Source organism: Bombus fervidus, chromosome 5 (assembly GCF_041682495.2).
Source record: "Bombus fervidus isolate BK054 chromosome 5, iyBomFerv1, whole genome shotgun sequence".
NCBI classification, from domain to species: domain Eukaryota; kingdom Metazoa; phylum Arthropoda; class Insecta; order Hymenoptera; family Apidae; genus Bombus; species Bombus fervidus.
The window spans coordinates 6,578,870-6,593,474 of NC_091521.1; the positions used below are offsets into that span (position 1 = coordinate 6,578,870).

At 32.2% G+C, this 14,605-nt stretch overlaps 1 protein-coding gene across 10 annotated transcripts in view; it reads right to left on the reverse strand.

Moving 5' to 3' along the window:
* The window catches only part of Slo (calcium-activated potassium channel slo), a 107,475-nt gene that overhangs the window by 17,687 nt on the left and 75,183 nt on the right, over positions 1-14,605 (reverse strand). For 5 of the 10 annotated variants that reach the window (XM_072003200.1, XM_072003196.1, XM_072003190.1 and 2 more), the window contains exons 13-17: positions 11,676-11,831; positions 11,364-11,440; positions 7,410-7,478; positions 4,389-4,439; positions 1,922-1,942 (exon numbers count right to left, since the gene is read on the reverse strand). In XM_072003200.1, the coding sequence (XP_071859301.1) occupies positions 1,922-1,942; positions 4,389-4,439; positions 7,410-7,478; positions 11,364-11,440; positions 11,676-11,831 (374 nt within the window). Of the gene's footprint in view, positions 1-1,921; positions 1,943-4,388; positions 4,440-7,409; positions 7,479-10,823; positions 10,860-11,363; positions 11,441-11,675; positions 11,832-14,605 lie in introns of all 10 variants that reach the window. The other 5 variants (XM_072003195.1, XM_072003194.1, XM_072003198.1 and 2 more) reach the window with 3 other exon arrangements.

The window sequence follows — 14,605 nt, forward strand, 5'->3', positions numbered from 1 at the left end:
TTTTAAGACATTTACAATTATAAAAAAAAATCAACAAAATTTTCATTCGTAAAATTTATTTATAAAACTATAGCAAACTTATTGACAAATAAAGAATTTATTTACTGGTAACTTGTAACTTGTGATTAATAGTAGCAAATAAAATTTCACTAATAATATTAGTTCAATTATGCAGTTGGCCTAGGAAACAAATTATATGCAAAGAAATAGTAAAAGAATATAATTCGTGGAGAAAGAAAGACTTACATAGCCAGTCTACATTTTGGAAACAAAATAACGTTTCTATAATCCCTGACTGGAACAGAGCTTATTCTAATTAAACAATTGTAAGTAATCTAGTCGAGATATTACTTTGAAATCTTCTGTTTTGAAGATTGCTGCTCGTTGCAACGCGGACGAGTCCAGAAGTAAAGGAGACACTATTCAATTGTGCACGATATTAAAACAGGACAAAAAACAATCTGTACATCGTAAATCTCCTCCGCGTTGTACAAATGTAGCCTAAAGTAGTAGTGAACTATATACACGTTCTCGTAATAAAACTTGGAAGCACTGTGCACAGACAATACTGATTTCATGCTAAAATTCACAGAGGTAAAGAATGAAAATCGAAGAAATACAGAGAAATTAATTTTCTACATAAAATAAAGGAAACGATTTGTTTTTTTTTTTTTTTTTTGTTAACTGATTATAGTAGAAAAATAAAAATATTATCTTTACCTCTGATAAACTATATATTCTATTCTACCATTCTATGATTACGTAGACATGCAGTAATAACTTCTTACAATGTGAATATTTACTCGATATTGCAAGTGCAGTCTTTGATAGATATAAACTCGTGCGATAGATTGGGAAATTCGTGAGAGTATTCGAAAATATTGTTAGATTTCTACCGTGTCAAAGCAGATTTACAAAAGGGGAGATATCGTCGGTGGTGTAGAACTAATGTGAAACTCGTCGTTTGCAAAACTATTCGCGAATCGAATGCAGCTCTTTATCTTGTGAGCACTTTTCTTTTGCCATTGGCGTCGTTAAGCTCCTAACATAAGCTTAACTTGACCGAGGGAGGAAAACTGTAGCGCGTGTAAAAGGTCACTTTATACGCTTGCCATAGCGTAGATCATTTTACAGCATTTAATTCATTCTTAAATTTCGATGTTTATTGGTATAAGACACGTGGAATATAAAGTATAGAATATTTATTGTACAATAATAGAGAAAAATCCTTTATTTTTCGAATCTAGTACTTTCTTCTGTCTTTCTTTTTATTATTTACTGTGATATCAATTACTGAAATATTTATTAACGATATCATTTGAAATGTATATGTTGAATTTTGTAATTCTTAAAAAAGACATTTACTTGAGAAAAGCAGTTGTAATGTTTGTCTGAACTTTTTTAAGTTATCTTTTATAAAAAAAAGGCATTAATATGAGATTAACTACAGTAATTTTTGTGTTGTATCAATTACACACGTATATGATACGTGACTACAGTGATATGTGGTTATAGTGGTACATGATAATAACTTTAAAGTACTAAAATTTATTTCATATTCTAGAGAGTTCTTCCCATTAACATATATATTATTAACTAATATCGTTCTGAGATACTTCATCTTTAAAAAGGCAAGGATCTTCCTTTATAAAATTCTCAATGCTTCAATAGATAGATCAGGAAAATTGAAAAATAATTATTGGACTAATAATATACAAATATATTAGAGGTACCAATAAACATATAAACATACGAATCGAACACGTAAAATATAACGAGATATTACGATACATCCAGTGACCATGTACAGACTACTGTCTTATCATCTATGCCTTATCATTATATAGATTCTCGCGGCAACGTATGCATACATATTATGTACATAAATATTGATTATACACCCGCTCTATATTAGACTTACTTGCATACGAGAAGTCTTCACCTAAGTAGAAGTAGAGGACGAAGAGAAGAAAGTTCAAACAGATAGACACATAGAAAGTTAGTTAAAGATATCTTTTCTTCATGTTCCGGTGTACAATAATGTGTTTGTATGTGCACGTACTCGCGGCCACGTATATGCATGGTAATATATGTATATGTATATCGGTGGTTTTCTAAATGTGCGTGCATCGTGCACGCGCTCGCCTACGTGTAATGTTTCGTGACGATATACATAGATATACATATATGCACGCATGGATCATAGATGAATTACAGGTGAGAGAGAATGATCGTGTTAAGGCTCCGATGAGCGGTGCAGAGTGAAACTGTTGATTGATTTTTCTTACCCTCCTTCTATATACTTTTTTTTTTTTATCTCCCGTTTATACTATATCCCGTAACATCGTTCACATTTTCACTTTTTTACGCGGCACGCGAACATTGAAGTAATCACTCAGCTTATTTACTTGCAGCAGATTTAATCGTGTTAGTACACATATTATATCAGGATTCAAGATTAAACTTATTTAGGTACTTGAGTATCCAAAGATTTTTTTTACTCTTTTCTCATATAGTTAATATTCTTATCTTTAATTTGAGCTTTTTTATGCTGCTTACTTTAGGTTAATAGAACTACGAAGTTATGTCGATTATAAAAATTGTAAAGCAATGTGTGACAAATTATGGAAAACGATCGATCATGAATACGGGACCGTCAAAGCATTCGATTAGCAGGGATATTCGAATTTATCAATTGATTTTCCTACGATAGAGTAACTAAAATACTGGAGAAGGAAACGTTCCAATTCACTTGATATTTTGTAGAAGTTAAATAGCTCAGATGAAGTACGGGATATTACATTTCAGCCAGACAATGGAATATCTTGCAAGATATCGCAGATATCAAATATATATTCTTTGAAAAGTTGCAAAGATATAAAGCGGAACATTATGTAGCAGGTCGTAGAATTTGTCTCAACAAATGCTATCGTATGATGAATAAAAAGGCATAGACTGTCATTTAAAAAAATTAAATTGACTTTTATAAGAATATTTTTTTGGTAACTTCAATCCCTTCGAAGGTATTCCACTGTTCTCACTTAAGTGTAACATACTGTATATATGTATATTGATATTTATTTGTGTTTGAAAATTCTCGAAAGGTATGATTGAGACATAAAAGCACATGGTTTTCTTGGAATGTAGTTTGCGATAACTCGAAGCACATAAGTACTGCACACTTAATATAAACACCTGTAATCGTTCAACATCTGCAACATGTTTCAGAACACTTAAAGAATTAGAAGCAATTAAATATCAGGATATCGAGGAACGACTTCTCCAATGATAATCACATATTGTCTCTGCCATAAATCGTATAAATAAATCACGCAAATAAATACTAATTCTAAGATATTCTAAGAACATGTCGAATAGATATAGTTAGATATTGAACACCGATGCAAGATTAACTTGGAAGTAGTTAAAAAAAAAAAAAAAGAAAAAACTCAAGGCAATCACATCGCCGCGAAGTTCCGTTCGTTAGACTTGTAATAATTCACTCACAACAATAACCATCGAAAAAAAGACACTTACATACCTCCAGAGAACTACATTCAAAACGACATCGATAGAAATATAATATAAATAGTAATTTCGGTTGCAAAAGTACAAAAAAATGAGAAATAAAAGACAGACATCACACCAATAGGAGTTCAAAACACTAACAGTAGTCTACTTCGAAACCAATTAGTATCAGATTCAGATAAAATCACATAAATTAGCACAACGAACACGTTCATGATATATATATATATATTCTAATTTTGAATACGAAATTAAGAAACTACATATATATATAAAAAAATGATCGAACGTTGTGCTGTTTGTTTCATGTATTCGAACAAAGATTTGTTTTTCAATTGGAAACCTTGATATTCGAGTTTCTTAAATAACTAGGCCATGATGAATCATTTAGCTTTATAACTTCCTTCTTCTAACTGATACATTAACACATCGATGCAAATTCAAAAATACTATGTATGCCAAATTTGTATAATTATCGAAAATGATTCACGCGGCTTAAATGAGTATCGAAAGGAGGATTTCTGCGTTTAACCTTTAAATCGAATATTTCGCCAAACGTATATTCGTTACTTTCTGCATTTTTTAAATTATCAGATTGAGTATCATAAACCACTATAAATAGAATTATGAAATCAAAATTGAATCTACAAAAATTTCAAGTAATGCTGTTCAAACAGATAGATTCAAGGTTATATTGATTTAAAGGCCATACGAAACCAATATACTCTTTGATCAATTTCGACTATACTGTCGTATTTTACTTAACCATGGGGAGAGGCTAAGATTAGACAAAAAAAAAAGAAAAGAAAGATACGAGGGAATGACACGTGGAAGACAATCTACATTCGGGGGATACATACTTGCTCTTCCAACCATTTGAACAGCTCGCACGCCTTTCCGGAATGTGGCCACTGCCCGAAGGGAGGAGAACCAGAGCTGTTAGTCGTTATACCAAAATAATGTGAACCTAAATACTGGGTGGAGGGGCAGGTGGTAACAGGTAAGGAGGAATTCACGCGTTGGTCTCCACCGATTTATCACGTTGTTTTATAAATATTCATAGATATCTCGAAGAAACTACATAGTATAGTACTGTATATATTATAGTATACATTACTATATAATATACTGTATATTTATATTCATATTGTATATTATACTGTATATTATATTGTCTATTATACAATATTATAGTATATTATAGTATATTACTATATACATTAGGATATAATTTACTGCAAAACGTGACAATCGATAAAGATGTGATCAACATTGTTGATTTAAAGCATCGTTGCTTTAAATCAAATTTCAGTCTGATACGAGGACTGGAGCACAGAGAATACACAGCAGGTACGTGGCCCATATTGAGTTTACACAGTGGCCGATGATATTCATTTAGTCAGAGATCGTATTCTCTTTCAGACTCGACTAAAATATTAAATATCACAATGTCGACGTTATTGTTGTGATGTCAGTGAATGATATCAAATATGCGCAACATGTGAGGGGAGAATGAAGTATTTTTAATCGGTGTGTTCGATAAACCCTGGGCATCGATTATCATCATCCGTGTAAATTTAGAACTAAAGGTGCTTACACCGGTGGCATTCACTTTGCAAGTATTTCACTTTTGGTTGGTTCGTTGTAAACTACAAATGTCACGGTTATAAGTACTTTTAAAATTCTCTTTTTCACACAGGATATATACACATATACAGGCACACCTATGCACACATATACACTCACACAAATGCACCTAAGCGCGTATGATTCGCTTTCATTTCATATTAAAGGGTCGCAGCAGTTTCATATGCAATTTCAAACACAACCTTCCCCACTATTGCAAATATATTTCCTCTGTTGAAACCATTTATATAATTCATAAAGATGTAGTTTGTTGCAATAATTCCGGTTAATTATTTTCAAATAATTCGTAAATTCTTAAATTTTCTAGACAATCCCATCCTGCTAACTTGTACTAAATGTATACATATATTATATGAAGTAGTAAGTAAAGCGTAGCTTTAGTTCTATCTAGTGTTGGTTAGTTTTAAAATGTGAAGATAATAGGCGGAAGAAAGATATAAATAAATATTTATCTAGCTGCTGGTTATAGGAAGATTATATGTGTATTTAAACTCAAGTCTATTTGAAATGTTGTTGTTTCAGTTAATCTGTATAATCAGAAAACAAACATGTTTCTAGTGTTTCGCATGCAGAAAGATAGAAGACGACAGTTCTGTGTTGAACAATGATGCAGAAATTGGAATGTAGAAGAAAATTCCTTTTATGAAAGAAAGAATAAACTCATTGGCCAGAAATTAAAGAACAAGAATATAGATTTAGTCATTGTTACGATAGAGACCGTTGTAGAATTTGCAACCAATTGTATCTATAAGTAAAATGAATTTCTCTTTTTCTAAATAAATAAGTGTGAAAACTCAGTGACCAGAGATAAGAAGCAAGAGATACTGTTTGTTTAGGATATTTATCAATATCTGCAAGAGGAAAGTAACAGAGAAAAATATGTGACTATAGTGCAATATATGTGTACTTGTTATCTTATTCGAGAAAGTAAATAGAATTTACGAACAAAATACAACAATTTATGAAAACAACATTCAAATGATAAAATTAGAAAATAATATTTCATCTTGGAAAGACAAAGAATTCCCTGCAATAAATGAATAAGTTTTTTTTTATAAAATGTTAAGAAGTGATACAAAGTGTTGTTCATACTAACTAAAACTTGTGAAAATTTTCAATTATTTTACTATAATACTGCACATTTTTAGTATACGAAAGATAGCCTCCAAAAATTTCAAAAAGAAATCTGAAACGATTTTACAGATATTTAACAAACTCCCCAATATTTAATCAACTCATAAGTCAAATCAATCCGTAAATCGACAGATGCTCGATAAATTGGTGATAATCCAAAAAATTGAAAGAACTGTTTAAAAAACGAAACAGTCACATTTAAATTGCAAACATAAGAAAAATAATGAAAAACAGGGTTTGATATAAGCACACCGAACAACGGTAAAGAACGATAGTCATTGGCAAGCCTGAAACGAGCAAATGTTCTTTAATCAGTGAAAAGTAACAGCCAGGAACGTGTAGACACAGAATATACGATTTGATAGAACGTGCTTAGCAAAAATTAGCATATCTGCGAAAGCGACGTTTTCTTAGTGAGAACTGAAGCGATAAGTATTCGCATTAAACGCAATCCTGTACATATACGACGTGTGAACGATGTTCGTTCAACTTGAAATTGACGTTGCTGCTTCGTTCGAGAAACAATGATCGCCAAATATGTTAGCTCTAGCAAAAGCCCAGCGAGAAACAATACGAATCGAACGATGTCAAATTACAGAACGTTGAAACACAGGTATCGTGGAGTAAGTGCGTGTGACGGTGAATTACTTAGAACATCGAGATTTGCATTCGTTTGCATCACTTACGCCAGCTTACCTGGTTAAACGTAAATTCAACTGAGCTCTGATTGAGTCAATCGTTTCTTCGTTAAATATCGCGCGAGCACACGAATAATATTTATATAAATATAATATAAATAATATCATCTAGTATAATAATATAATTTATATCAATAATATTTATATAAATATGCGAATAATGTAATAATAACGTTGATATGTGAAAGCATCGCGTATTAAGCTCTTATATTTATGTATCTTTGAGATTTGACTCAAACAGAGGAAATTTGTCAGAATAATGAACATTTTTCGTGATACGTTGCCCCGGATCCGAATCTGTAATTTTCTTTCACGATTATTCTGACAAAATTGTAGATACGGTTCGACAAAGGATGTGCATTAGGATGAACAGGACGGCAAGGAAGGTACAAAAACGCGTACCGTCGAGGCAACTGCTGTAGGCAGTGTTTCCTTTCACCATGCCGGTCTGCATCATCATCATCCCCACATCTGTAAAAATCGAGCAGTCGGCCCGGACACATATTTGTCAGTAAACACGCAAGGATAGTCTACTGAAATAACTGGTAAATGGTTAAGGGAGGAACGCCGGTTTAAAAAGGGGCTGGGCTAGGAACCAGAGATAACCGTATGTATTAGATTAAATTAAACATACAAGGGAATCCTACGAATTACCATTGAAACTTTTGTACAGCGTGTTCTGGGGCGATGAAACGAAAATTTCATATAAATATAAATTCAAGCGTCTTATTTACCGTACTGCACTTTGTTGAAAATTGATTTTATTCCTCAGGATTATTCCACGGTATTGTGACAAAGGAAGTAAACAGCTTTATCTCAACGCTTTAATGTTAAATTTAAAAGAGAATATCAAAAGAAAGCTTGTAAAAAGAGAAATAGCAAATAAAAATACAGCGTTCAAAGGAAACAGTCCAACTCAACATTGCGCGACTGTAAGTGGAATAAGCGTCGCACCGTATAATGCCAGACGTATCCTCAACCTACAGTAGCGAGCATAAGTAGAAGGAGCGTCGATCCGTATCATGTCAGACATGTCCTATAATCTGCAGTACTTCTTTTATAATGTAGAATTGAAAAAATATATTTTTCGTATTAATTATAGTATATTTCGTACAAAATATAGATACGAATTTTTAACGTTGTATTATTATACGTATAACATTGTTATATATAATTATTATATAACAGTACTTCAGAGAAATCATCAGAAATCAAGTTGAATTTGATATAAAAATTTTCCCTATTTATACGTTTATGGTCTTTTTTCCTCATCAATTTTTAACACAATTTTTTTTGTGAACCTACATTTATATGAAGTTTTCACTTTATTTCTGAGTGCAGAACATGTTGACAAAAACACGGCATATTACGAACTTCGGTAATACGTACATCCTATATATATATAGTCGTAATTCATTGACTCATACGTGAGAATACGTAAATGTGATAAACATCATTCTATATATATATACTTCATTTCCGTATTTTCGTTCTTAAATTAATAGTCAGATATTAATCTTCACGTATGAATCCAAGAGTAACGGTACTATATTATTATCTGCAAATTTCTTTCCAATTTCCACGATTTACCTATAGTCAGGATAAAGGATACTTAACAAGGTGTACAAAAATAAACTACAAAGCTCCTGAAATATTATTTACCTCCGATGTATTTTTCTCCACCCACAAGTTTTCTAGCAATTGCCAAACGATATTAAACATGAACATTTCTGCGTAAAACCAGATAGCGGAAGAGTTCAATGAAAAAATGTTGATTGCCCAGGGTTTAAGATTTAACGTAATGGAAGTTGAATCTTGTACAGACCTTTCGTTCGGATGATTTCAGATGAACTGAATGGTACGTGTGAGTAATGATACGTTGTGTGACATCATGTGAACAAGTAGAGTTTACAGAGACTACGTTTACAACGAAATATCGATCTGTGGTTAATTTGCTATAAATCGTGAAGTTTCAGGTAAATTATTACCAAAATTATCACCAAAAAATACCTATGGAACTCGCTTTCGCAGAAAGCGAAACACACGTAGGTTACGTTTTTGATGATATAAGGTCGAAGTAGAAGCGCAGAAGATACGCGAGATTAATTTACTATCAATCGAACCTACCGACCGACAGAGTTTCATCAATGACAGCTGGCACATTGAAAGTTCTCACACGATCGAAGAGAAAGTTTTTGTTTAAAGTAAACAGCGATAGTGATTTGAAGAATTGGAGAGAATAGAATAGAGATAAAACAGATAGACAGTACAGACAGACAGAAAATAGAGAGAGACAGAAAGAGGGGAGGGCAAAATTGAAGGATATATTTAACAGAGAAAGAGAGAGAAAATAGAGAGCGAGTGAACTTTTGTACGAAGCTGTCGTATCATCAAGGCGTAAAATAGTATTCGAATCGGAAACTAATCATGCATGCAAGGCGAGCGAGAAGGGCACACACTAGAGTGCAGACTAAATTTCCTCGATTGGCCAGGTGGACATGCGCCAACTGACAGAACTATAAAGGGGTTACATATCACGTGTGTGTCAGTGGTATTTCATTTTTCACGTCACGCTATTCGATTGGCAACCAAACAAAAAAACACATTTGTCAATAAATATCGAGCCTCGAACGATCAACAAATTTTCTTTCAATCGAAAGACTCTCAAAAACTGTTCACGATCATCGCGCGAACGCTAGTGAACAGGCTTCTACACTCTTCGTAACTTCCAAAACCGAATCTTAAAAAATGTGCGCTTCGTTTGATTCGATAAAGAATTCCATATAGGATATCGAGTTTTCCAACACAACGAGAAAAATTGAAAACACGAGAACGGAACGGAGAACCGTGAAAAACGAATAAATACCCAACTGTGGCATCGCAATCGCGTCGAACAGTGTCTCTGAATGAGGATTAAAGGTGCAATCATCTCATCGCCATTGTCATCGTCATAATCATCACCACCACCGCCTTGGCGTATATATGCAAGATAATGGTTAAAAAACTCGAAGGCATATATGTACACATAATTAAGACACAAAAAGACAGAAATATGCAAAGAGGCAATGATTATAGACAGAGAAAAAGAGGGGACGAAGAATGAGAAAAAGATATTGGTATCAGGAAAAAATAAGTACATAAGTGGAAACAAATACAATATAAAAATCATAATAATTGTAGATAATAATTGTAGAAAAAATAAGGTTCAAAAATTAAATTTCTTTTCAATTAACACATTAGTGACTGATAATTTTATCGAACACTCAAAATACAATAATATATAAAATATGATTATAGATTAAGATAAGATCAAGAATACGGAAAATTTAATTTCAAATATTACATGTTGCGTATGACTTATTGTTATTAACTGAAATAAATGCAAAAAATCGTTTCTTCCTCGGAGCTACTGATTATTGACTTGCATGGCTTTGGTCTTAATATATTTATCGTAAAAATGTTCATATAACTTCGTTTTAAATTAAAATAGACAACAAAATATGTAATTAACTTTATACTACTACATTCTACAAGAGATCGTATATGTGGCTTGTTATATTTTTACACAATTATCATACGATATTGATATACCATGGAAAAACGTCACTGGTCATCAATATGTTAATGAAGATAAAAGATCAAAATAGTCTCAACAAAAATAAAAGAGATTTTTACGAAAAGAAGAGATAGAAGGAAGAAAAATGAAAAAATGAGAAAGAAATGGAGAAAATATCATGGAAAGAAAAGAGGGAAGACATAAAGGAAATAGTCATAAACGAGATAGTAAAGACTAAGCGAGCGAGTGTGAGACGTTACCTAAGTCCCGGCCCCAGGAGCGCTGCTGCTGCCCCACTAGATCATATATCACAAGAGGATGGTCACAACCATGTCACTTTGTTAATTGTCGCGATAATTACTGCTACGGCTTTCAGTGGCAGAAGGACACAGAGAAAAAGAAAGAGGAAAGGGCGAAGGAATCATGGACAAAGAGAGCTTCCTGTGTGATTCGTCTGGTCTTATAACATTAGTCTTATGTAAAAGTCGTTAAAAAATCTCTCGTTTTTTCTTTTTCTTTTGCGAGTCACACGAAATTCCTTAGCTTCGATCCGCATTGCTGTAACTGATCTTCTATGGAAACTAAGATTCAATATCCTGGTGTGATTCGCAATATATAATATTCGATACATTTAGCGCGCTCTATATACACAGAATAGTAAACGTTAATTATTACATATGTAATATAATGTAAAGTTCAATAGAACGGAGTTTCGAATAATAAGAAATTCGATAGCAGAGAATTTCAGCGAGAATTATAAATTTATCGGTAAGGACTATCACTAGACTAGAAAGACTTACAATTTTTGCACTTGCATTTCTTGATCAGAGTTTCGTCTTTTATATCCTCATGGCATGCTTTGCAATAGAACCACGCCCTGCAAATATATTTACAGTAATTAGTTACTTCGGAAAAATTTATGTATACATTGTAAAATAAAGAATGAATCGAAAGGAAAGCTTTTCCAATTTGACTTAATTAATTAATTAATTGCTTGGTGTGCTCTGGAAATCGAGGACAAGAAATGAAACTTTAGCTAAAACTATATCTCCATGGATAACTTTTGTTTTAATTTATTTTATTCGCTGTTTTTATTACAGAATAATTCTCACCGTTTCACTTCGTCGGCAGATTGAGCAATGAAGAATCCCTGAGTATTTGCTACGATCTTGGCACCACGTGGATTAATTGATATCTTACTATCGCAGCCTCCTTCGCCCTTTATCTCGATTGCCAACAGCAACAGCTTCAACTTCGTGAAGCATAACCTAAGACGAAGCTTTGCATAATATTCTGTGTTCTTCAATAGTATATGTATCAAGAACGAAGTCATAGTTACTCTCTTTACTCATAGATAAGAAACATTACACATAGTATAGTGTTTTAAGGAGAAAATATATGTGCTTAACAAACAAAGCAAAGCATTTATATCGCAAACTAAACATTCAGCATTAAATATTGATATTTTATATGTTTCGAAGACAACTTAAATTCTATTGTGACTTGAAAGTACAAAGTAACATAATGTAGTGTATAGTATCATTTACGTTGGTCCAAATCGCAATAGATTCTATATTCTAAACATCAAACATAAAGGATAATATGAAGCACGATAGCTAATAGATAACTAAACATATACACACAATGTATTTATTAAATTATTATTTAACTGCTATACTCGAAATCATTTATAAATATTTTAATCTAAAATTCAATTAAAATCCAATTAATAACGTGACATGTGAGAAATACTATAAAAAGAATATTATAATCTAATTTTACCAATTTATAACTGTAAATCTTAATTAATATTTTACAGTCTAGGATTAAATTGCCAAATTAATTGAACATTACTATTTATTTACATTTATTCTACTTGTATCAAAATTCTTACAGTATTTCCCGGAAATTAAAAAGCAACTACTATATAATAATTGATAGTACACGTTAGTCTAAAAGGATAATTACTAGCATGAAAACAAATCTTACCACAAAATATTCATACATAGATATTTTTGTCTACATTCATCACAAGCTTCCAAATACCACGCATTTTCTTCAACGAACAATTCGTTTCAAGTTTCTTCTCAGATTTACTCTCGATTGACGACTTGATTTAAATTTCGTCCCTTTTATACGAGCATTTAGAAACTTCTGACAAGTTGGTAAAAGTTTCACACGAACAGTATAGAATGTTGGCTATAGCGTGATTAAACACCCACAGCATTACAGAGCGCTTCAAGTGCATGTACTTTTACTTTCTGAAAAATTCTCCTACAAATTTATTTGAAAATATACATTAATTTCTTTCCTAATATCGTGATATCAAGAAATGTAAGACGCTCTGTTCTGCCACCTCGGTAAGGAAAGAGACAGCAGAAAAAACATGCAAAAGCAAGCAGTGGAATAGATAGGTTGAGAAATATTAGATATATTCGAATCATGCGAAGATAGAAGAAGTCTAGTGCTGTCTAAACTAATTTGCTATAAAATATCCTTCGCTAGTCGAAAACCCGGATAAGAGACCAACTAGTGTTGTTGTTGCTTTTAAGCGCAACGCGAATAATAAATGCTAAATGGCGCAATTATAATTAAGAGATGCCTAGTATCTAATAGTACTCGAGTTTAATAGATTATATTACGTATTCTGGCACACGCAAAATAAATCGTGACAAGACACCAGACATGTGCAAAACTAACAGATTTACTTTAGACTAGACCAATAAAACCCTAAATACGCATATAGCAAGTGCTGAGTAAACTAACTTTTGAAAAATGGTGCGGTCATGTTAATCAAGACTAGAAAATTCGTGTCAACCTAACGTTCCAATATTTTTATCAAAATTCATAGTTTCATTGTAACTTGTAGTTGCAATGCATAACGATTAACCTTAATTCATTACACAAGTGGTATATACTCTGAAAATGTAAAAAACATAATTTCGTAATTAAGATAAATTACGTTATACGTATATTTTAGTTAACAGTAAGAGTAACATTGTTAGATTTAATTCCTCTGTTCGCAATATGCTTTAGGGATCAACTTAAGTTTATTATTCTTACACGATTATTTAACTATTCATAAAAAGTCCTTATTAAAATATTTTAACTACGTTTCCATTGATCACTTCGATTCTCGGTTATGTACAACTGAAATTATAAAATATAAAACTATTTCTTTTTTCATTTCAATTTAATATCATAGAGATTTGATAATGTTCAGCATTAGTAATGGTGCATACAATAAATGTAGTGCAAAAATCAGATAAAGGGATATAACTGTAACGAAGTATAAAGACCAACGTCTCTAAGGATTCAAAAATACTGTGTTACAATAGCAGCAAGAGTGTACATAAATCAATGACGATTTATATGATGAGTTGAATACTGAAATCTTTTCGTTGATAAATTTGTAGATCAAGAAATTTAACTTCGATGTTCGATAAGGGGAACATGAAATTGATTTTGACAAAGAAAAGAAGTTCGAATAAAATAGCAGAGACTCTGTAAACGGAAAAGAATCGGTACAGAAGACTTTGGGCCAAAAGAAAGGAAGTGCTAAGGGGTGACACGGAGAAGGAAAAAAGAAGAGATACTACAAAAGAAAAAAGGTAGAAAATGAAAGAAACTCGTGAAAGAAATGTAAAGAGAAAAACACACAGCAGTTTCTAAAGAAGATGGTAAAGATCAGGTACGGAAAGGACATCTGAAGAATGGTAAAGAAAGAAAGAACAGAGTGGTGAAAGAGGAAGATAAAAAGGAAAAACGAAATAAGAAAGCGTATCAAGATGGAGGAGTGGAATAGCGACAGAAGAAATAGTAACTGGTATAGTAGAGATATCTAGAAAAGAAATAAGAAAAGTACAAAGAAATAGGCAAAAACAAATTGGGAAAATGGTAACACGATTAAAGAAGGAAAGAACGACTAATGTGAAATAAAGTAAATGATATACCCCAAACGAGGTGCTTGTGTTTGACAGCTAAATAGAGAAATCAAATAGGATATATGATAATATTTACACTGCTCAAAATAATTACATAG